At 37.2% G+C, this 21,803-nt stretch overlaps 1 protein-coding gene across 5 annotated transcripts in view; it reads left to right on the forward strand.

The window, feature by feature from the left end:
* Positions 1–21,803, forward strand: part of mllt10 (MLLT10 histone lysine methyltransferase DOT1L cofactor) — a 62,012-nt gene that overhangs the window by 7,547 nt on the left and 32,662 nt on the right. For 4 of the 5 annotated variants that reach the window (XM_066659994.1, XM_066660076.1, XM_066660245.1 and 1 more), the window contains 5 exons: positions 4,921–4,975; positions 9,828–9,937; positions 12,133–12,236; positions 13,063–13,156; positions 16,717–16,806. In XM_066659994.1, the coding sequence (XP_066516091.1) occupies positions 4,921–4,975; positions 9,828–9,937; positions 12,133–12,236; positions 13,063–13,156; positions 16,717–16,806 (453 nt within the window). The remainder of the gene's footprint in view (positions 1–4,920; positions 4,976–9,827; positions 9,938–12,132; positions 12,237–13,062; positions 13,157–16,716; positions 16,807–21,803) is intronic. The other variant, XM_066660159.1, reaches the window with a different exon arrangement.

Genomic DNA, 21,803 nt, shown 5'->3' on the forward strand with positions numbered 1-21,803 from the left:
TGGTAGTTCCTTTGAGGCCCAACTCTCTCCCCAAGTTGGACGCATTCATATGATTTTTGTTGAAATGGGGGGGAGACACAGGATGCTCTCAAGATTTTTTGTTTTATGTTCTGCTGTTGATTTTAGCATTTCTATGGGTGTTTAAAAATCTTTACAAATTTTCACCTCTGCTTCTGCAGAAGAGAATGTAATGTACCTTTAAGAAATACAAATGGACTTTAAAACCATATTTCTGAAATTGTACCATGGGTGTCTGTCAGCTGATGTGACCTATCTGGGCAGTTTACATTCTCCTCTGGCATGTTAAACTGCACAGTGGTGTTGAGTTAGCAGTAGTTTGAAAAGAAGCGACGGTGTGGGCTCAGATGCCTCAGAAGGCTCTCCTGAGGCAGGGGAGCTGTGTGTGATTGGGTGAGATTCACTGATATTTGGAGTTGACAGTGACTCAGCAAACTCAGCAAAAACTGAGGATAAAACCTCCAGAACCCCCCAGTCCTGTGAGCTGTTGCGGCACAGTTCTGATCTTTGCCCCAGGTAAATGTCTATATGGAGTTCAGGATGTTCCCCCAATTCAGCTGCTGAAGGTGGGGTCCTCGGTGCACTACTAGTGATAATTACAAGCTAGGGTGGAATGGGCAGGTTGCATCAGGAAGGGCATCTTGTGTAAAACCTGTGTCAAGTTGATTGTGCAAATCTGTGGCAACCTGTTATAGGCAGCCGAAAATGAGACAACAGAAACGGTAACCTTCTGGATGCTCTTACTTTGTGTTACAAACCTGTGGTAGATGGTTTCTTTTGTTTGTACTTCAAACTGAAAAATAATTACAGAAACATGTTACTTATTTGTTTGTTGTGAATTTTGAACAAAAAATTAACCCAAAACAATTGACCACAAGAACACCTGATAGTTAAAGATCAATATTACTACAACTGAAAACCTACTGCTGTCAGTACCCGTATCGATGAAACTTAGCTCTGCGCTTGAGTATATTTGAACTTGACAGTATAATATACAGTGGTAAAAACAGTGAAATATAACATCATTTCGTAATGATCAAATAACCATAACTGGTTTAATTTAACTTCAGCTGCATTGGTCTAAAAAAACATCTGCAGATTTTGTGATAATGATGCTCCACAATTTTAAGAAGGACTGTTTATCCTATTTTAACACGGATTTATAAACATTAGTGTTAAAATATTCCCCCAAAATAGTAATTTTACAGGAGAACCTTAACTTTTAATGGACGTCAGTGTAAAAAGCTTTTATTTCAAGTAATGTTTGAGCATTTCTATTGGTCCGTTCATCATGAAATTCTCACACGGTGTGATGGACAGCTGCTGTGTTCCAATGATGTAGTAAACGAGATAGATTGAGATAGATGGTTTTAATTGGACAGAGACAATACATATTCTAGTGTTTGCAAACTGACAGAAGCATCCACTTACATAGACATCAGAATAAGTTCATATTGAAGTTAGTGAAGTTGTCAGCACAGGAATTGTCCATGTAATTGGGCAGCCAGCATGTCAGCTTTAATTTTATATTGGTTAAACCTTATAGAGCTCACAGTGGATTTTATACAGGCTGCATTCTTAGAGCAGCAGAAATAATTGGAAAAATTGTTTTAAAAAAGCTGTTGTGAATAATAATTGTTTGCTTATAAATATAACTCAATAACAGGTTTTTCTTGGCTGTGTCTCTTTCGTTTGTGTAGGACACTTTTCCTTCATACTTGTCTTCAGGAATTAAGACAATTGTCCAGGCGGGCTTAGTTTTGTTAGCTAGATCCGTTAAGATCCTGGGCTTAAAGATTTTGTAGAAAAAAGGGTGTATTTTTTTTTTTTTAAATTTGTTAATGGTTTAAATTAGTTTCAGGCAATTTCCCCTCTAAAGAAGGTTGGCTTAGCTTTATTTTTTAGGCTTGTGACTACTGCTCAAACCGCTGTGTACCCAGGTTATTTGGTGTATTCACCAAACAGGAGGATTTCTTCATAAACCAGACAACTTAAGCATCAAGTTAAGCCTAATCAATAGAACGACCGGACGTTCCTGTTGGATGACTTGCACTTTGGGTTCGAGTTACCCAACTATCTCTAAAATCCTGCTTTGTGGGGCACCTTCCGTATGCCCAGTTCAAAAGTTTTGTTCATAGGACGAATTTTTCCAAGCTAAATATTTGGCTCAGGACACCTTGCATTTTAAACTTACATGAGCCTACAACTTCCTCACGGTACAGTAGTAACTTCTCTGTAACATGAAGCTTAGTTGCATAACTAAAGTTTTTAAATTTGATATTCTTTCATATTAATCTTTAGTATCCTGTATATAATTGTTTTTATAGCACGTTTCATAGTATGTGTCCACAGACTGGCATATGTACTACATTTATATCTGCGTTTTTCCTTCTCTTGTATGGTTATTAATATGGCGATGCATGTTTATCTTTAAACAGCAACAATATTTAATGATTTCACACATCCTCACTCCTTAGCTTTTTTCACATGGGTCTTTTTTTACTCATTATTCTTTATTCTATATTCCAATTATTGCTTTTATATTTTCTTAAATTTAAATGCTTGTTAGCAGTCCACGTTCCTGTCTGGAACATGTCATACATGTGTGCACTCACCTGACAGATTCCTTGTATGTGCAACATGTTTGGCACATTATAGTGATATTGATTCTGAGATGTTGTGATGTACACAAATACAGCATTTCACTTTGCTCAGTGAACTTAACATGTGTCCTGATGATTGGATAAATAATTGTAAATCCAATTTTGCAAATCAAACAAATACTTTTCAGAATAGACATCTGCTTTGTACTATTGAATTTTTTTACGATTGAAATGGATCAACGTCACATATTTGTTTCTGACGCTGGCACGTGGTTAAACTTTCGGAAGTTCCGTTCTTGATTGTAACTCTTGACACATCTTTGCCTACATCCTCAATGTTGTTTTGATCTGTTCTGACGTTGAAAGGGATTTTACTTCATGATTGGAACTGTTCAGTCATGTGTTAACTTGGTCTGCCAGATCATTTAATTCTTAGTTGATTTTCTGCTTTAATGACATAGCTTTCATGTTCATGTTGGTGAGAGACAACAGCCACTAACTCCAGATGTGAATGACGTATTTGGCAGTAATTGTAGGCATCTTGTTATCTCTGTGGTACATGCGTTGGTGCAGTGTGGTGAACTCCCTGCCCAGAGTAATCAACTTGATTCAGAAGGAGAAGATTTTAATCCTTGTCCTTGGACTGAAAAACTGGCTTATGATATGATGAGGCCTAATAAATTTATACTCAGGAAATATGGATCGTATATATTGTGTTACAGTACATATCTGCAGTTTGCGTCACTCTGAGAAATATGTGCGACAATCGGCTCAGATAGTGTTGTACAATAGTACAATCACAGTACTGCTGCACAAAGCCTGGCTGCTTCATGGTCACCATGGAGAAAAACAGGAGGACATGGTTAAGAAAGTGAATTTGCGTGTCAAAGTTCTCTAAACTTGAATTTAGTGCAAATTTATTCTAGTGAAATATTTGTCCAATATGTCTGCAAGAAGAAATAGTGCATCGTGGTGAATTCCTTTAAAATGAATCGGGTTTTCTCACAAATTTACACTGTGTTGCCAAGTACGACTCTAGCTTTAGTTGAAATGATTTTTCGTCTGTGGTGGCCTCTGAAGTCCGTGACATAAAGCTGAGTGGAAAATACCTAATTGTGATTTTTCTTGGAAATATTGCAAGTAAAATATGCTTATATTTTAAATTTAAGGTTTATTCATGTTTTTTTTCCTAATTTTTTTTAATGTACAGGCTTGATTTTTGCAATAATAACATCATAAATTGTTAAACAATAATAATAATAATATCTTGTTTACATAACGACATCATGCTGTTACCCATAATATTGTAGGTTTTTTTTACATGGGTCATTTAGGCACAGTGAAGTACTGTGGAAAGTATCTCTGAGGCAGGGGAATTAGCTCCAAAACTCCAGTCTCGTGCAGGTGGTTTGGTTACAAATGATCAGATTTGCAATAAACCATAGTGTTATGTTAGAAATGAAGGAAGTCTTTAATATTATTAATATATATTAAATGTGTAATTTAATATTAATATAACATTTATTTTGTTGTAGTAGTCTGTTCTTGAAATTAATAAGTGTTTATCAGCCAAAGATATATTTATTGCCAGAATACCCTGAAATACTGTGATATTGTGCCATATCACCTACCCCTGTTTTAAAGTATTTCAGATTTGGAATTTGATATAAAATGATTCATCTTTCATCCATTCTGTGGCAGTGATTTTAGGTGAAAAGATAAAGAAAATTCTGCTGCAATTTCACAAGTTGCTTTGAATATGAAAAGAGAAGCAGCAACACTTATTGACTGTAAATTCCAGATTTTACTATATTCCTGTTTTAAAACTATATAAAATATTTTGTGGATGTTGTTTGGATGGAAGGAGGTGAAAAAGTACTTTGAGGAAAATGGAAAAGATGATCTGATTTTTTTCTGTAAAGGCACCCGAAACAGGTTTTTAACAGAGCTGTGTTATTTTAATACATTTTCTCCTTTATTTTTATATCGTGCCATGAAAGTAATGCTCATGCCTGCTGTTCACTGAACCGTCTCTTGAGATTCTGCAGCTGATGCATGCTATTTCCTTTCCCTAGTAAACCCCAGGCTTTGCATGAAATTTTTTTTTAATCTTCCGTGTAATACTGTGGTTAATGTAATTGATCTTAGTATTTTTCTACTTTCAAAGAGCAGCTAATTACGTACACAATATCATTGATTGCTGAATCACACTCATCGTAGAGCATATTGTTAAATGTGACTGAGTATGCATGTATGTTAAAATTAAAGAAATAACATTGTGTTTCTTCTTTTTTTGTAGAGGTGTGAGCTGTGTCCTCACAAAGACGGAGCTCTGAAGAGGACAGATAATGGAGGTAGATATTCCTGTTTCTATGTTTTATACTCTATATGACCAAGAGTTTGTGGACACCCGCTTCTTTTGAAGCAAAGGGCGTTCATGTGTTCCTCTTTGCTGCAGTAACAGCCTCCGCTCTTGTGGAAAAATTGTACTCTACATGTTGGAAAATGTTATGGTATTTAGCCACATAACATTAGTGGGGTCAGGTCCTGCTGTTGGAGGATTAGTTTCCTAATAAGAGGAGTCAACAAGAACTTAGATGTTGTCTATGCTAATAACATTAAAGAAGCTATTAATTCATTGCTTGTCTAGTTCAGGGTAAGTGCACATATAAGTACTCGTATTTCTCTGCGCTCGTTGTGTCTGTTTTGGTGCATTTAACCTCATCTTTGCGCTCTAACATAAACGCGGGCCCAACGCTGTGATTGGACAGACTCAGTCGAGGAGGCGGGGCAATTCCTAAGTCTCTGCACTTGATGTCAGAAGTGGAGCAGAATCCGCAAGGCTCGTTTTATCTCGTGTTTTCTGACTTGGACATCATGCACTAAACTTGCTGGGTGGTCTTGTTTCAGTGGGATGGGTTGGTTGGCTCCAGATCCACACATTTAATGAACTGCACTTAACCATGTTTTATTCATAATATATCATCTTTAGGTTTTTGTTTGCTTTATGTTAAAATGAGCACACATAAGTGTGGCAAATATGCCAAAAAATGTAAACATATTCATTGTAGGTTTACTGGAGAAATTCAAACTTCATCCTGTGGCTGTACTACCTTGGACTTGTAGGTTGGAAGACTCTCGCTGTGCGGTTTGTTGCGGCTTATTTTCGTTTGTGAAAGTGGGAGGAGTGAACGTGTGTTTATCTCCACTGTTTTTTATGACGGGGCGGTGTTGGTGGGGTCATCGCGAGGGTCTTCTCTTTTTCTTGGCCCGGGTTCACGGCAGGGGCAAATCCGAGACTGTAAACATTACCCAGAACGCACAGCTGCAGGACCATACCCCCCTTTGTAGTGCAGGGAGCTGTTAAACGGCCATGAGGGAAACATCAGGTCACTTCTGCACTTATGTTTTGGTCGTTCCACACCATATGATCTCTCTTTATTTATTTATTTATTTATTTATTTTAGTTTTGTGAACTTTTTCACAGGAAGGTTATTTGGTCACAAGTGGCTAGTACAAAATGTTTATGTGAAGTGCATAACCTTCAGCCTCTAAGCTTTGAATAGTAAATAATAGATAACAACCATTAATGTTTTGCATCATGTTAATCTTAAAACCAAAAATATTGTTTTTAACTCAGCTTTGAATGCTTGATTATGTATTTTTGTTGATTTTCTGCTGAAAGAATCTTTTTTTCCATTTATTTCGTTTATTTAGTTGTATATTTATTATTTGAGTTACTGCTGTTAAACCAAATAAAGCTCTCTGTTTATTTTTGTATTAATCACCTTTAGCTTTAATCACCTGCTCTCAGTGGGGGTGGTCTTACTGTTAAAAAATGCAAACTGATATCACTGAGTGAGGCAAATGCTAAGCTCAGACGTTTGCTCTGGTTAATGAACGTGGATATTGGTCAGTTCAATTTATTTATTTTAGAGGTCACATTGTAGAAAATGACCATTTTTATTTCTGCAGTGTTTATAACCAGTATTTCAGTCCTCAACATGTGCTTTCAGGATCTAATAAAACACATGTGGCTCCTGTGGATTCAGTTTGAAAACAATGTATCTTGATTTTTTTGGTTGCCTGAATTGTGCCACCCGTGTGTGTGTGTGTGTGTGTGTGTGTGTAGGGGTGAGAAGTTCTTTGGGGTGTGCTGGGGTTTTTTATTGCTCTGTTTTATTGGCTTCTGCAGGATTCTTGGAGGAACTTCAAAACAACAACACCCCTCTGCCTGTCCCCGCCACTCTGAGGTCAAAGACAGTTCATGGGTTCACTTTTAAGTTTAGGGCTGTTAGTGGACATACAGGGCTTCACTCTTTTGCCCGATTTCTTCATTAATTTGGCCAGAATTTGGTCTCATCCTTGTACAAACACAGAAGGCTATTGTTTTGAAGCTAGATTTTTTTTATTCTTGTGGTTTTGTGGTGAATTGGGGGCTTGTGAGAAAAGGGAGGAGTGTAGGCTGATGCCGGGCTTTAATTTTGATATTCGTGCAGCATATTGTTGTTATTACAGACGCCCTCCGGTTCTGACCCGGTCTAGACAGAACACGCACTGAGAGCACATCTCAAGCCAGCTGCTGAGTTAGTTATTAAACTTTTATTTTTTAAGTTCATGTATTGTTTTTCAAACATGGGGAAATTTTACATTTTGTGTCATCGTCCCCCCCGCCACACACACACATCCTTCAAATTTCTGCATGTTTTATTGCACAATTACTGTGCATAAGATTCATTTAAATTACAGCAGATAAACAAAGTATAAAAATGTTTGCCACAGTTTATTTATTATTTTTAGAAAACCAAAAACAATTAAAACTAATATCTACAAAAGCAGGACTTTTCAGTTTAGCCACATAACTTAAGCCTGAAATCAAGCTTGTCCTATAGTAAAAGAACTTTGGGACATTTCTATTGGACAATCCTGAATTTTGGGTTTAAGTTATCTGCTTAACTGCGGAATATTGATTTGTGGAACACATTTCAAAGATTTTTTTTTGTGATGTAATGTAATCAAAATCTTCATTTTGAAAGGGTACCCTAAGCTTTAAGTGTACACTAAGGGCTTGTTTTGCTCAATTTAACCTTAGCGTTGACCTAAACAATACCTAAGTATCGAATACTTCAGTTTAATCCAGAACTCTGAAGACATGGTTTAAGTGATGATAAACGGCCAAAAGAATGTCCTTGTTCTAGTTTCCCTGTGAACACAGCAACCGTCCAACAGCTTTTTGTTTAACGTGTATTCCAAAGCCAAATTTGAAGGAGGCAAAAACCAAATTTCATTCAAATTTGCTTCGTGAACGAGGCAAGTTTTGCATTGGTTTTGTGGAGTGTTGAACATTTTTTTTAATTTAAAAACATATGGAAATCCCCTTGTTCAGTATCCTCATGTCTGATTTTAAGACTGTAGACTGAAAACAGAGCTGAAATGTATACATTTTAAAATTAGATCCTTAAATGCTTTAATTTTTATTTTAATTAATGTTTTTGAGGTTATTTTTTGGCTATTTTGGTTATTTTTGTCCACACTTTGCAGATTGGTTCTGATACTTATTCCACAATTCTCAGACCAGATCATGACATGTTTTATTTCAGATTTAATTAGTTGGAAATCACAAAAAGTTCTCTTAGATATTCCTCTGAAATGTAACCAAACATCAAACACGCTGAATCACGTTATTCCAGTCAGAACAAATTCTGTGGCACATTTTCTCATCGTACTCTGTTTAATTGATGAGAATGAAGTGGTTGACTAATCTGTTTCCATTCTTGTGCATTGTGTGTTCAGTCTGGATACAGATTTCCAGAGCGTTGCTTTTGCAAATTATCCGTCCGTGTTATCTTTGCGTGGCCGGGTGAACTCTCAGGCTGAAACCAAAAGAATCAGCTTTAACTGCAGGTCGTTATTTAAATGACGAGGAAAAGTAAATGGCTTTTGCTTTCTTACTGATGTACTCCTTAAAGCCACTGGAAGAAAAAGTGCCCTTTGTTTTCAGTTCTATTGTGTAGTGTCATGGTGAGAATAATTCTGTGAGTTTATATAGAAGTCCGGTTAAATCTGATAAGTGAAAACCAGACTGGAACTTTTTTAGGGCAGTTTTTTTCTAGGGGCAGTGAGCACACAAACCTGTAGAGCAGCAGGTGCTCATCCTCCCGTCAGGGCTTAGGTGCCTTGCTCAAGGCTCAAGGGCTCTTCAGCTGTGGATTTCAATGGAGGAGAAAGTGCTGGTCCCTCACCATTCATTTTCTCATTTCCTCCCTCCCTTTCACTCCCCCCCCCCCACACCACACACACACACACACACACACACACACACTTTCCCACACTTTCCCTTTTCACACATTTTTCTTCTCTGCTATTCTCCTCCCTTTCTATCTCTTTTCTTTGAGGATTCCCTTACACTTTTCTCTCTCTCTGCTCTTTCTTGTCAATCTTTTGCTCATTCCTCTTCCAAATAGTCATCTGTGGCCAAAACACACATGCACACAAACTCTCACTTTAGTGCACTAGGGATAGTGAGCACACATTCCCCAACACACCTGCAACATATTTTGTTTGGCACCGTGTCTGCATCTGCAGTAAGTCTGAAGTAGCCTTAAACCTGCTTTCACACTGTACAGTGTATGCACTATGCTTATCTCTCTTGTCAGAGCAAGATGTTTTTCACACCACTCCTGGTATACCCTGCACTCACCAGTCGGATGCAAAAGTAGGTGGAACACCCTGTGGTGTGAAGTAGGGTCTATAGGAAGAGAGGAAGCTCTTCTATGTTAGACATAGACCATCTGACAACCAGACTTGTATTATTTGTCCCCAAAACAAAAAAGCACTACTTATGGCCCAATGCTTGTGTTGTGTGGGAGGGAACTATAAAACAGACCCACCTGCTCTGTACTGTCCTTTTGGTTGTATGTATATTCAGTGAATGAAATCTATACAAACCTAAGCCTTTGCTGCAGTGTGCAGCAAATATCGCAGTCTGTCTCGCTCATTTGATTGAAAACAATATGTTTCAGTGCACAGAAGTAAATTTTATCATTCTATGAGGAAAATCAGCTCCAGCGTGGAAGATATGGCAAAAATATAACGTCTATGTTAAAGATTTTTAATTGCATTGATATTTTGCTTTTGAGAGTGTTTAGTTTTTGAAGTAAGTAGACTAGCAGATCTTACCTTATGTCTGTCTTTTTTTTTTTTAAGGTTGGGCCCATGTGGTTTGTGCCCTCTACATCCCAGAGGTGGAGTTTGCGAATGTTGCCACCATGGAGCCCATCGTTTTACAGTCTGTCCCTCATGAACGTTACAATAAGGTAAGTTCTGTGTTCAATGTCTGTAACATGCTTTAGTCAAAAACCCACAAGCCCCAGAGCTGAATTCTCCCCCTGTCCAAACAGCCCTGTTCAGAACGCCAACTTTCAGCGCCTGTTCCTTTAAATTATAATGAGCCGCTCACTGTTCACCCCGACCCTGAGCGCACAGCAGTGAGGAGCGAGGAGCAGAAGCTGTGGTTTTTAGCCGTTTCGTCTTAATAATAATAATAATAAATGGAATTTTTAAAGCGCTTTTCAGTAACCCAAAGACGCTGTTACAGTCAGATGAACACATAAAGACAATCACATCCATAACACTACATAACATACAATGATACAAAACAGGAACAAGGGTAAAAACAAACAAGGGCTAATCAGAAACAGAGGGATTAAATGCAGCCGCAAACAGGTGTGTTTTAAGTTTGGATTTAAATAGCGATAGAGATGTTGACTGTTGAATTTCTGGAGGAAGGGAGTTGCAGAGGCGGGGGGCATGTCTGGAGAAGGCTCGATCTCCAAGACTACACAGCTTAGAAGGGGGAATGGTGAGTAAACCAGCTGAGGAAGATCTGAGAATGCGATTAGGTGTGTATGGTTGAAGAAGGTCCAATAAGTAAGAGGGAGCTTGGTTATTGAGAGCTTTGTAGGTGAGAAGGAGGATTTTGAACTGAATACGATATTTAACAGGAAGCCAGTGGAGGTTGTGGAGAACTGGGGTGATGTGGTGGTGGGACCGGGTGTGGGTGAGGAGACAGGCAGCAGAGTTCTGGACCATTTGGAGTTTATGTAGTAGTGAGGAGCTAATGCCAGGAAGAAGAGAGTTACAATAGTCAAGACGTCTGGAGATGAATGCATGGATGAGGCGTTCAGAGGCAGACTGGGAAAGAGAAGGACGGATTTTAGCAATGTTGCGAAGGTGGAAGAATGAGGTTTTTATGACGGAACTAACATGGGAATGAATCGTGAGCGTAGAGTCAAGGGTGACACCAAGATTTCGGACCACAGTGGAGGGGGACAGGGTGACATCATCTATTGAGAGTGTGTGGGAGCCATTTTTATTGAGGGTAGATTTGGAGCCAATGAGGATTAGGTCAGTTTTATTACTATTAAGCATCAGTGAATTTTGAGTCATCCAGTGCCTGATTTTTGAGAGACATAGTTCCAATTTGGAGAGTGGTGGGTTGTTGAAAGAATTGGTCCGGAGGTAAATCTGTGTGTCATCAGCGTAACAGTGAAAATCAAGATGGAAATGACGGACAAAACACCCATGTTCTTGCGTCTTAGCGTTCTTGTTTTCTCTGTTTTTACTCAGTGCTCTTATTTCTCCATGCTCATTGTCTGTTCAGCTGCGCTTAACCTCATCTTTGCGCTCTCATATAAATGTGGGTCCAGCGCTGCGATTCAGACAACGGGGTGTGGCAATAATAAAGTCTCTATACCTGACATCGAAAGCAGAGCGGAATCAGAACGGCTCATTTTGTTCGACAAAGGCAGCACACAGAAAACTGACTTGAGAAAACCTGAGTTTGTTTTCACTTGATGTTGTATTGTCTTCTTTTGTTTCCTTCCTAATTAATGTTGTTTCTTGAGTCTCTGGGCAGACAAGCGACAGTGTTATATTGATGGGAATTTAAGTGAAGGTATCATATGTTTTATCACTTGTTGCATTGTTTTTGAGAGAAATATGCTGAACATGGGTGTTAAGACCTTTGCTGGAGGTCTGCAGCTGGAAACAGGAAGCTACACACCCTTCACCACGATTAAGATGTGGTGTCATGCTTTACTTAATCACATTTGAAAAAAAGCAAAATTGTTTGTTGTTTTTCTGTAGATTTTCTTGCAGTGTAATTTAATGAAACAGATATGAATCAGTGACTTGTGGCAGTGTGTCTGATGTGGCAGAAAACCAAGCAGCTGAGTTTAATCTCATGCTTGAAATAGCTGAGTATTCAGTCTGGGATAAAATGATCTGTAATTGAGTCTTCACTGGGAGCCGATTGAAGAAGGCGCAGTTATTATTCGCCTGGTAATCAAGGTACCAGAGAGATGCTAGTCCACTTGCCAGTGGAAAGAGATTAAACTAGCCATACCTGCTGCTGTATATATTAAATATCTGAGGATTTTCACTGCTGTGAAACGTAAGTACAGGTGGCGTGTCTTCCTCTACTCAGTTTATTTGTTTCTGTGTTTTGTAGACGTGCTACATTTGTGAGGAACAAGGCCGCGAGAGCAAAGCAGCCACCGGAGCCTGCATGGCCTGCAACAAACACGGCTGCCGCCAAGCCTTCCACGTCACATGGTGAGTTAAAACGCTTATCTATATATTTTCATAGTTATTTCCTAACAGAGACCTAGATACACTACTGACACCGGATTGTATACATGGCCATGATGCTACTGCTGTCAGTTATTCTGTGATCTGACCCACCCTCACAGTTCAGGGAATGAACAGCTTTGGACATTTAAGAGCATTGAAACTGCATTACTATCTAAATACATAGTGAATATAGCACTGCTTAATGTTTAGTATTAAAATACAGTTTATATGTTTATAGCCATGTTGAGAGGGACTTTTTTTGAAAGTTAATTGAACATTTTTTGTATTGTTTTATATTATATTGTTAAATAGGTTTTATAGTAAAAGAGTGAGATTAGAGCTATTCTGGATTAATGTTATTTTTTTGGCAATAACCAAAATTCTTTTTAAAAATGTTTTTATACCTAAACAGTTAATATATATGTTTTAATAAGAGATTTTGTTACTGTAACAAAAGATGAATAAATGGGGAAAATATTTTAAAGAATTATTTTGGGGCTTAAAGTAAATCACATGACAAAATCAACGATTTTTATATGAGGAGAACTCCAAGCAAAAAATAAATGAATTAAACAGTAAAATTCATGACTGAAGCTGACATTCAAACATTAAATAAAAAAATTTATTTGTTTGATACTGACCAGTGTTTTTGTTTTTTGTTTGTGATGTGATTTATTTATTTATTTTTAGGAAAAATAATTAATTTTAATGTTTTATTATTATTCATAAACTGAGCTCACATCCGAATCCTCCTGGAGATTAATTTCTTTCCAAAATAAGGGTCCTCTCTTCACCTCTTGACCCACAGTGCTCAGTTTGCTGGATTGCTCTGTGAAGAACAAGGCTCGGACGCTGATAACGTGAAATACTGTGGATACTGCAAATACCACTACAGCAAACTGGTGAGTGTCTGCTTTTCTAGAGCGATTGTCTGAGCTTTTTTTGTGTTTTTGTGATAGGTGAGGTGAGCACAAAACTTTAAAGAACTGAGGATGAAGGATGCTTCCATTGGCCTACTGTGGTCAGTTGTTGGGTTTATTTATTTAAATCTAGTTTGATTCAGTGATGTCTTTATTCAGTGACACTATTTATTAGTTTCTTATGAGGTTTATAATATATATGAACATGTAACATATGGTTTTTTGCTATTTGAACTGGAATTGTGATTACACCTGGTGCATAATTTACAGGAAGGTACTGGTTTACTTACAGCACTTTAGCCAATGTGCCTTAAACTTATTTTGACTTCCTGTTGTCTTCTCTCAGGTAGAGAGTAATGTGGCTCTTTAAAGGAGTGTGGATCTCTGAGGCCTATACACAGTAAATTAAACTGGATAGAGGAATAACTTTTTCCTTTCATTACAGCTGCTGTAATCTGAGCTTTGGCATTATTTTTGTGTTTTACACACACACACACACACACACACACACACACACAAAGCTCTCTGTCTTTTCTCCATCATCACTTTCCCTCTCTCCTTCTCTTTCCAACTCTCTTGTTGTCTTCTCTCTTTCCTCCTTTCTCATTCTCCCACTATACATCTTTTCACTCTGCCCTCCTCTGTCACACTCTTCTTTACACTCCTCTCCTCCATCACTCCTGTTCTCTTCTGCCTCTCACCTCCTTCTCCTGGCCACCTCACATCTCCTCCATCGGTCACTTAATCTCTCTTCTTCTCGAATGCTCTCTCCTTTATGTTCTGCTCGTCTCACTATCCTCCTCTTATCTTTTCTGTAGCGCCGTCTTTCGTCAGTGTCCTCCATCAATTTCCTCTATCGTTCTCCTGCTCTCAACACCCTTTATTGCTGGACATGGTTGGACCTTCGGGTGTCTGCTGCATCACTCAATGTGTGTGAGCTTGTGTGTATGTGAGCATGTGCAAGTGTCTGTGTGAGTGTCAATGTGTGACTAAAGTGCCTTGACTGTTTAATGCTGTGTTTTTGCAGAAGGTACTTGTGGATTTAAAAAGCATTATTTTAAACAGTTTTAAGCCTTTTTTTGTGGTGGTGTTTTTTTAAATGCAGTATTCATGCAATAAAACTTGAAAAAGTTCAGAAAAAATTAATTCACATGAGAAAGTGTGTTCTACATGAGACATTGTATACATATATGTGCTTATTAAAGCTTATATAAGACTCTGTCTTGACCTCGAATGAAATGCGTGTGTGTGTGAGAGAGAGAGGGGGGGGGGCGTACACCCTACAGCTTCTGAGCTGCAGTGAGCTTTAGGGCTGTAGCCCCCTGCTGCTTCACAGATTTGTGTGTGTGTGCACGCGCGTGTGCGTTAGCCCTTCCTAACAATGGCAATGACTGCAGTCCTCCACAGGTTTTGGTATAGTGATGGAGGCTGGGGGTGGAGCTAAAGGCTTCATAATGGGTAGTGGGGATGGAGGGGTAGCGCACTCTCTGTGTGTATGTGTAAAAGTAAATAAATACATAGATATATGTGTGTGTATTATTGTGTCAAAATAGTTTCTGGCAATATATATGTGTGTGTCTGTTTGTGTATTAGTGTATCAAAATAGTTTCTGGCAAATAATTTCACATTTTTTAAGCTTTTCTGTAAAACAAAATTTTCAACATTTCTCAAGATATGAGGGTTCATCTTAGTGAAGTGAATCATATTTTCAGGTTTGGTCTTATTTGTTTTTTAAGACATTGCGTTTTAATCATGTAGTAATGTAGAGAAGCAATTTCAAATAGCATTTCATTTCACATTGTTTCAATCTTTCAAACTTGAATCATAATGTTTGTACTGCTAGTGTTAGTGCACTGCACTCATACTGACTGCACTCACACTGAGTTCAGTGTTACTCTGGGTGTAACTGTTGAACTGTGGGAGGTAAGAGGGAAAATGTAAAGTGTAGTCGTGAAGCTGGTGATTTTACCTCCGTTATTAATTATGAAGAATCGGCAGATCTGCGAAGCCCTGTTTCAGTGCCAATGAACCCAGAAATGAAGTCTGTTACTGCTGGTGAATGCCGCAATTTTTCTGCAGATGTTTGTGAGTCAGTAACGGACTTTCTTGCATGAACAGATCTATAGCATTCTGCTCACCCCTGACTTCTTCGTGTTGGCCTTTGTTTCAGCGACCTGCTGCTACACAAAGACCTTTCTGTATCGAATAAGCACAACTACAAACACTTCTATTGTTTACCATGGATCTTGTACCCTCTACGCACATTTCACTTGCTTACATCTAGGCCTAAATCTTAGACTTTTATCAGAGAAATCACCCTACATCGTAGTGGTGCCACGATTAATCGATTACAACTGATGTACACATTAAACAGTGAAGATTTTCAGTGAATTTAGCAGGGATGTTTTTGGCAGTTTTCATGATATTAATGTATGTTGAAAATGTTCCCACTGCTCTCTCCTACAGTAAACATGTTAGGCTTTTCTGTTTTGCCTGGTTATATATATTTATATTAAATACTGAAGGTTCATCTTTTTTCCACTAAATTATTATATAATTTTTGCACCGCTTTGCATTCAGCTGTTTTTCTTGTTTGAAACCTTTAGGAAACCCCTTTTTACTTGATTAATCATGCAATAATTTCATTAATAAAAATTAAGTTTATATGTTTTCTTGTATTTCAAAGAGCTGTCGTTATGTATATTCAAACTTTCACTGCCTATATAGATAATTTAGTATTTTAATGTTCTGCTACAATCCATTGGCATTGTTTTTATATTTTCATATCCTCCATTTTCAGGAAAGTGTTATTTGGCCTTTTTAAAAAGGTGTTTCATCAGCGAATACCATCCTCCTCATATACCACAGTTTTCATTGATCTGTCTAATTTAACATCTCTCTGATGTAAATAGATGGGTGGATGTTGTTCATATTGTTTTGCATTGACTCATTATAATAATGCAAGCGTTTTACAGTATCGCCTACTACTATTAATTTCCTGTTGATCTGTGCCATTAGTCAACATTCAGACCGTTTGCAGACAGCCGCCATCCTCTTGTGTTTTGTGTTTTCTGACAGTTTGGTGAGGGAGGGTATGTAGATAAATACAGTTCAAGGAAAACTGTTGTGGCTTTGATTCATGGCCTGTGCGAGCATTGGCAGCCAAGAGGTTTGATAATATGCGAATATGCAAATCACAGCATGTTATTTATTTATTTTTTTTTTTCTCCTTGACAGCCACATTATTTGTAAACATTCACTGGCGGATGTAGGAGAAAAGCACTTTGTAACAGAAAACATCACAGAATCTGATTTTAAATATTTACATATGCTCTGACAAATAGTGGCTTTTTTTTTGTGTAGTTATGATGTTTGATCTCTAAATATAGCACATCCTTTTTTTGACATGTGATATATATATATAATTATAAATTTTTTTATTAATATGTCTCAGAAAAGGCCTTTTTGTCTTTTTTTTTATCAGAAAGAAATAACTGGACATATTTTAAATAGTAACTCGAAGTTCCTCTTTCACCTTTTAGAGAAGGAGCAAAGGCCGAGGTAGTAGGGCTCAAAGCTTAAGTGATTCTTCCTGTCACTCTTTGGATAAACACCATGACAAGGAGAAGAAGGTAAGGCAGCTTCCACATCTACCTTCCTTCGTGCCATGTGTGAGTGATATGCCCTTCCTTTGACATTTAGCCTATGAGGTAAACAAAAAAAAAATACACACAAACATAGGTTTGATTACTTGTACATACATTAAACGAATCTCGGTCACTTTGCTTGGAGTCTGTAGCCCTCGTTTCTTAACTGGAAATGTTTTGAGAGGGTTTTTTATTATTATTTATTTTTTTTTTTTTTCTTCCTTTCGATTTTTCATTTTCCTTTAAATGTTTTTTAAAAGAAGACTAGGGTTTCTCATAACAGGAACCAGCCATTACAGAGAGATTAATTCACTCAAATTAATCGTCGTGCTTGTTAACATGGCAAATGTATTTAATCAATATTTATAGGTTCCGTGATCATTCGTTCTGCCGATTTTCAGCACAGTTGTGTTTGAACAGAACATGTAACAACATCAACCCTGAGTCACCTTCTGACTTCTGTCCTAATTAAATTCGCTAATACTCATTTGTTTTCCACTAATACATGCAAACGACCCCTTTCCTCACCTCCATAGAGACATTATGAAGCAGTCCTCATAGTGTGGAATGTGTGGAAGAGCATATCACATCTATCCAACCTCATTCGTCATTGACCATATTCTGCCTTTCACTGGTCATGGATTATAAACCACATTTGATCTTTAGTCACGTGGACGTTCTTTTTATTCAAATTAAGAAAAGCATATCATTTCTTAGAAATGTGTGTGTGTGGGTGTGTGTGTTCATAATTTTATAATTGCAGTTTTTAAGATTCAGAAGTTATAAATCACATAATTATAATAATGATATTTATATGATTATATATGTAGAGGTGCCCAACTCACATGGACATATTTGAGCCAAAGGAATATTATTTAAGTATTAAAGTTATACAAGTTATTGTGATTTATAACGTCTTAATCATAAAACTGGAATCATAAAATTATGAAGGCCGACTCATACAGTGTTAGTAATTTTCTAACCACATAAATGCATTTTAAAGTTAGAGGCTCTAAGCTCTAATTTGCACAGAAAAAAAGATCAATATTACAGAAACCAGAAACTATATTATCGTGATAATGTGGTATTCTGAGCATTTTATATATATTGTCCACTAAGGTGTGTTACTACCAGGGCTGGAGATTATGGGGAACATTTTTTTAACTGGTTTTGATTACTTTGCTTTTATTTTCTGTAAATGAGGGTCAAAGCCTGAGTGTGTACCAAGATCAAGAAGATCTGGCTCTAATTCTGAGCTCTGAATGTAGAGCGCTACACGATCAGTTGTGGTTGTCCACATCTCCACAGTGCAGTGTCCGGCTGCTTTTGATTTGTCCAACTCTGTAATAGAAGCAAAGTGTCCTCTTTTAAAACTGAAATTTTTGTTGTTAATACTGCAGGCTAGAATTTAAACTCATTGTAGCTCTTGCGATTTGAATGTTGCACTCTTTTAAACTACGATTATCGTATAAACACCAACACACTGCTTATTATTTCTGTTAAGATTTACAAGCATTGCAGTGTGTTTATGTTAAATCTAAATTGTTGTGGTGGTAGTTTTTGAAGGCATTGTGCCTGGCGTATTGTTTGTTGTTGAAAATTTAAGATCAGTCTACATTTATTATTGTCATGACACAGTTCTCTGTGGATATTGACTAATAATTAATGTTTCAGAGAAGAATTAGTGTATGTTCTAACTTTTTATTTAGCAATGTGTCTCTTGCCCATATCATGTATATTGACTTATGTTAATACGGTTGACCACCTCCGGGGTTTATGACCAGCAAAGACATTTTGAAAACACCACAGTCTTGATTTTGTGTCGTAATATAATGGGGAATAATTTTCAGATAGTGTCTATTAGCTGTGGGCAGGATCTGTGTGATTTATTCGTATTGTAATTATGTGTTTCTTAATAAATTCTGGCTTTCGTTTACTTATTCCAGGCTTCATTGCAGAGAGCAGCATTAGCTGTTTAGATTTATGTGAAGTGTTAGGTTAAACAAATTTCTTTTATATAAACATTAAATATTTAGGACTGTATTCATTGTTTTTAAGGGCTGTTTGGAAACATGTCATGAAAATGTCTGGCTGTATGTTAATATGACTGACCACTCCAGACTAGTTGTTCTTTGGTTTGTGGTAATATTTGACCCTTTATGTACTGGTGTAGAGTGTGGAGCGGTGTCGTTAAGCTGCTTGTCGCGGAGAGCACCGGACTCTGGACTCAGCTTTTGTTGCGGATCCTGATTTGCATCAGCAAAGACGTCCCTTCCCCCTCTGCTCCACATTCCCCAGGTCAAAGGTTGCGGGGCTCAGATGTATACCTAGCTAATTCCAAACCCTGGGGCCAAACAACAATAGCGGCTAAAAGCTTCTCAATTTGCAGGCAGTTCAGATGTGCGGTGAGAGGCGGCCGAGAGGCATCTGGGAATAAACCACGCCCCCCCTCCCGTCACCCGCCTCGACCCCAGCATATTTACAATTCTGATCATTTTTTGGCTTGTTTGTGTGGGTTTTTTTTGTGCTCTTATTGTTTTTCTCTATTGTGGATGAAATTTTTCACACTTTACAGTGTTTAAATTTGTAAAGCCTTTGGCTACATTAAGAACAGAGCCCTGAAGTTCCTGAGTCCCATCCTCTCTGTTATAAACCTTGATAAATGATGGTAATTACGTTTGCCCCGAGTGCTCGGTTCCTCCAAGCTAAATATCCATCTTAGCACTTTGGGGACATGTTTTAGTTTAGAGTGAATCTTGGCAGATGTGTCTGGTGTCTGAAAAGGGGAAAAAAGACTGTGTTAATGTGTTAGTTCAGTAAGTAAGTTCATTCATCGAAGTGAAATTTAAGCTTCCTTTTAATTGTCTGATAAATACCTGAAAGGTCTATCTGTGTTTGTAAAGAAGTTATTAAACTGAATTAATAATGATCTCTACTTTTTTTATTTCATATGATGGGCAGGTCATGTTCATACCCACCCAATGGCTTAAATTAATTTCAGTCAGAAAATGTTTTTTTATTTTATTTATTTATTTGATTTTTATTGTTTTAATAATTTTTATTAGGAATTTTCAAATAATTTATTGTGGGTCCACTCTTGATTTAATTTTTTCCAGAATTATACATTTATAAATTCATTAGATTTGGTTCCTTAAAATTCTACATTTATTATTTTTTTTTAATTCTCATGTGAATAAACGACAGTAGTTAGGTTTTCCTCTGTGTTCAGCTCCTAAGAACCAGTTAATCATTCTTAACAAATGGAGTACACGATTAATTTGGGAAATGCTTGGTTTAGATTTGTGTAGTTTGAACAGATATTTTTATTTATTAATTGATATTTATATGTAGATGTGATTTAAAAAAAAACTCTTTAGTAAATGATATAGATTAAGTTCGTTTTATTGCATTTTCAGATATTATCTTGTAAAACCCAGATTTAGCACCTTTTTCTACAGATTTATGTGTGTATCTGTGTATGTGAACCTAAAAAAAGTCAGATATCAGCTTGGTCCACAACTCTAGTAAAGTTGACGTGTATTCAACACAGAACTGTATAGTTATATACAATATTACAGTAAACATAAGCTTGATTTTAGGACAGTTTTTGAAATACCTGAATAATACACTTCTCAGTAAATTTTAGGACCTTGATTTTTATTGATGTGAACATCAGGGTATGAATTACAATTTTTTTTTTATCAGTAAAGTAGATTTTATTTGCAAAGGATTGTATTTGTACAGAGTGAATCTTTAGAGCCTTGTATATTTTACTTTTTTTTTTTTTTTTTTTAATTAAATGAATGAGGAGGTTTTTGAGGGTTTTCTTGAAACGTTGCCGTCACTTGTTCAGGAGAGGTGCATAAACTATTCTCACCTTCTCGATTCCTCCAGATTAATCCACGGTTGTAACAGGAGTGGCTCGGATGAGGTGAGGAGAGGAAAAGAGAAAGGAGGGAGAAGAGAGGAGAGGACGGCTGTGTGCGCATGGGTCCTGTGGGGAATGTGTAAATACGCTTTCTGAGCTGTTCAGGATCGCTGCATATTTTCACAGTTCTTCATTTAGGATCCGAGAGCAGGAGGTGGAGGTGTAAATTTGTTTGCGCTCCCTTTTCTTGGGTGAAAATGGAGCTATATGGTGTTATATGGTGTAAATTGAGCTGCTTCAGGCCATCTTTAGGCTTCACGGTCAGGTCTTCCGCCCCCTGAAGGAACTGTGGTATTTATTTCACTCAACATTAAAGCGCCCTTGTCCTACATTTTCCAGATATTCTTTGAACCTGAGGTCCACTCTGAAAATAATATATATATTTTTTGTATAATGAACAGTCCTGTCTCTTGACAGGCTTTTTGACTTGATGATTTTCCAACCACTCTTTAACTTGTCTGTGCCATGTATTGGGCAAAAATGTGTTCTCTTGGTCATTTGACTTGTTTTGATAATTTTAATTTTTATTATTATTATTATTTAAATAAGTACATGTCCTCTGCAGATAACACAGTCCTGCAAACTGTGGTGCAGCGTTATCATTTATTTTTTTCTGAATTTATTATAGTGTGTGGACTATAATTGTCCCCTACTGCACATTTTAATATTTTTATTTTTATAACAGCAGAGAAGTAAACATTGCACTTCAACATCTTCCAAACATGTCTGTGTCCATGTTTAGAGTATATTCAACTTGTAATTTGACATAAATGATCAAAACTAAGTTAACACAGGTTGAATTGCCAGATATATTTGTAAAAGGTAAATTTACTTTTGACATCAAAACCACAGTGGATTAACTAAGATTTTATTTAAGCTTTTAATATGGCCTGGAGCGTGAAGGTTACGTTTTGAAAATGTAGCCATTTTTATAATGTAATATGTATTATTTATTTAAATATATCTTACACCAAACAGACATGCCACCTCCTATTTTTACACTTACTGTCTGTTCTCTCTGCTCCTGCCCAATCAGGAGCAAATTGGAGGGGGG

Source organism: Hoplias malabaricus, chromosome 1 (genome assembly GCF_029633855.1).
Source record: "Hoplias malabaricus isolate fHopMal1 chromosome 1, fHopMal1.hap1, whole genome shotgun sequence".
Lineage (NCBI taxonomy): Eukaryota > Metazoa > Chordata > Actinopteri > Characiformes > Erythrinidae > Hoplias > Hoplias malabaricus.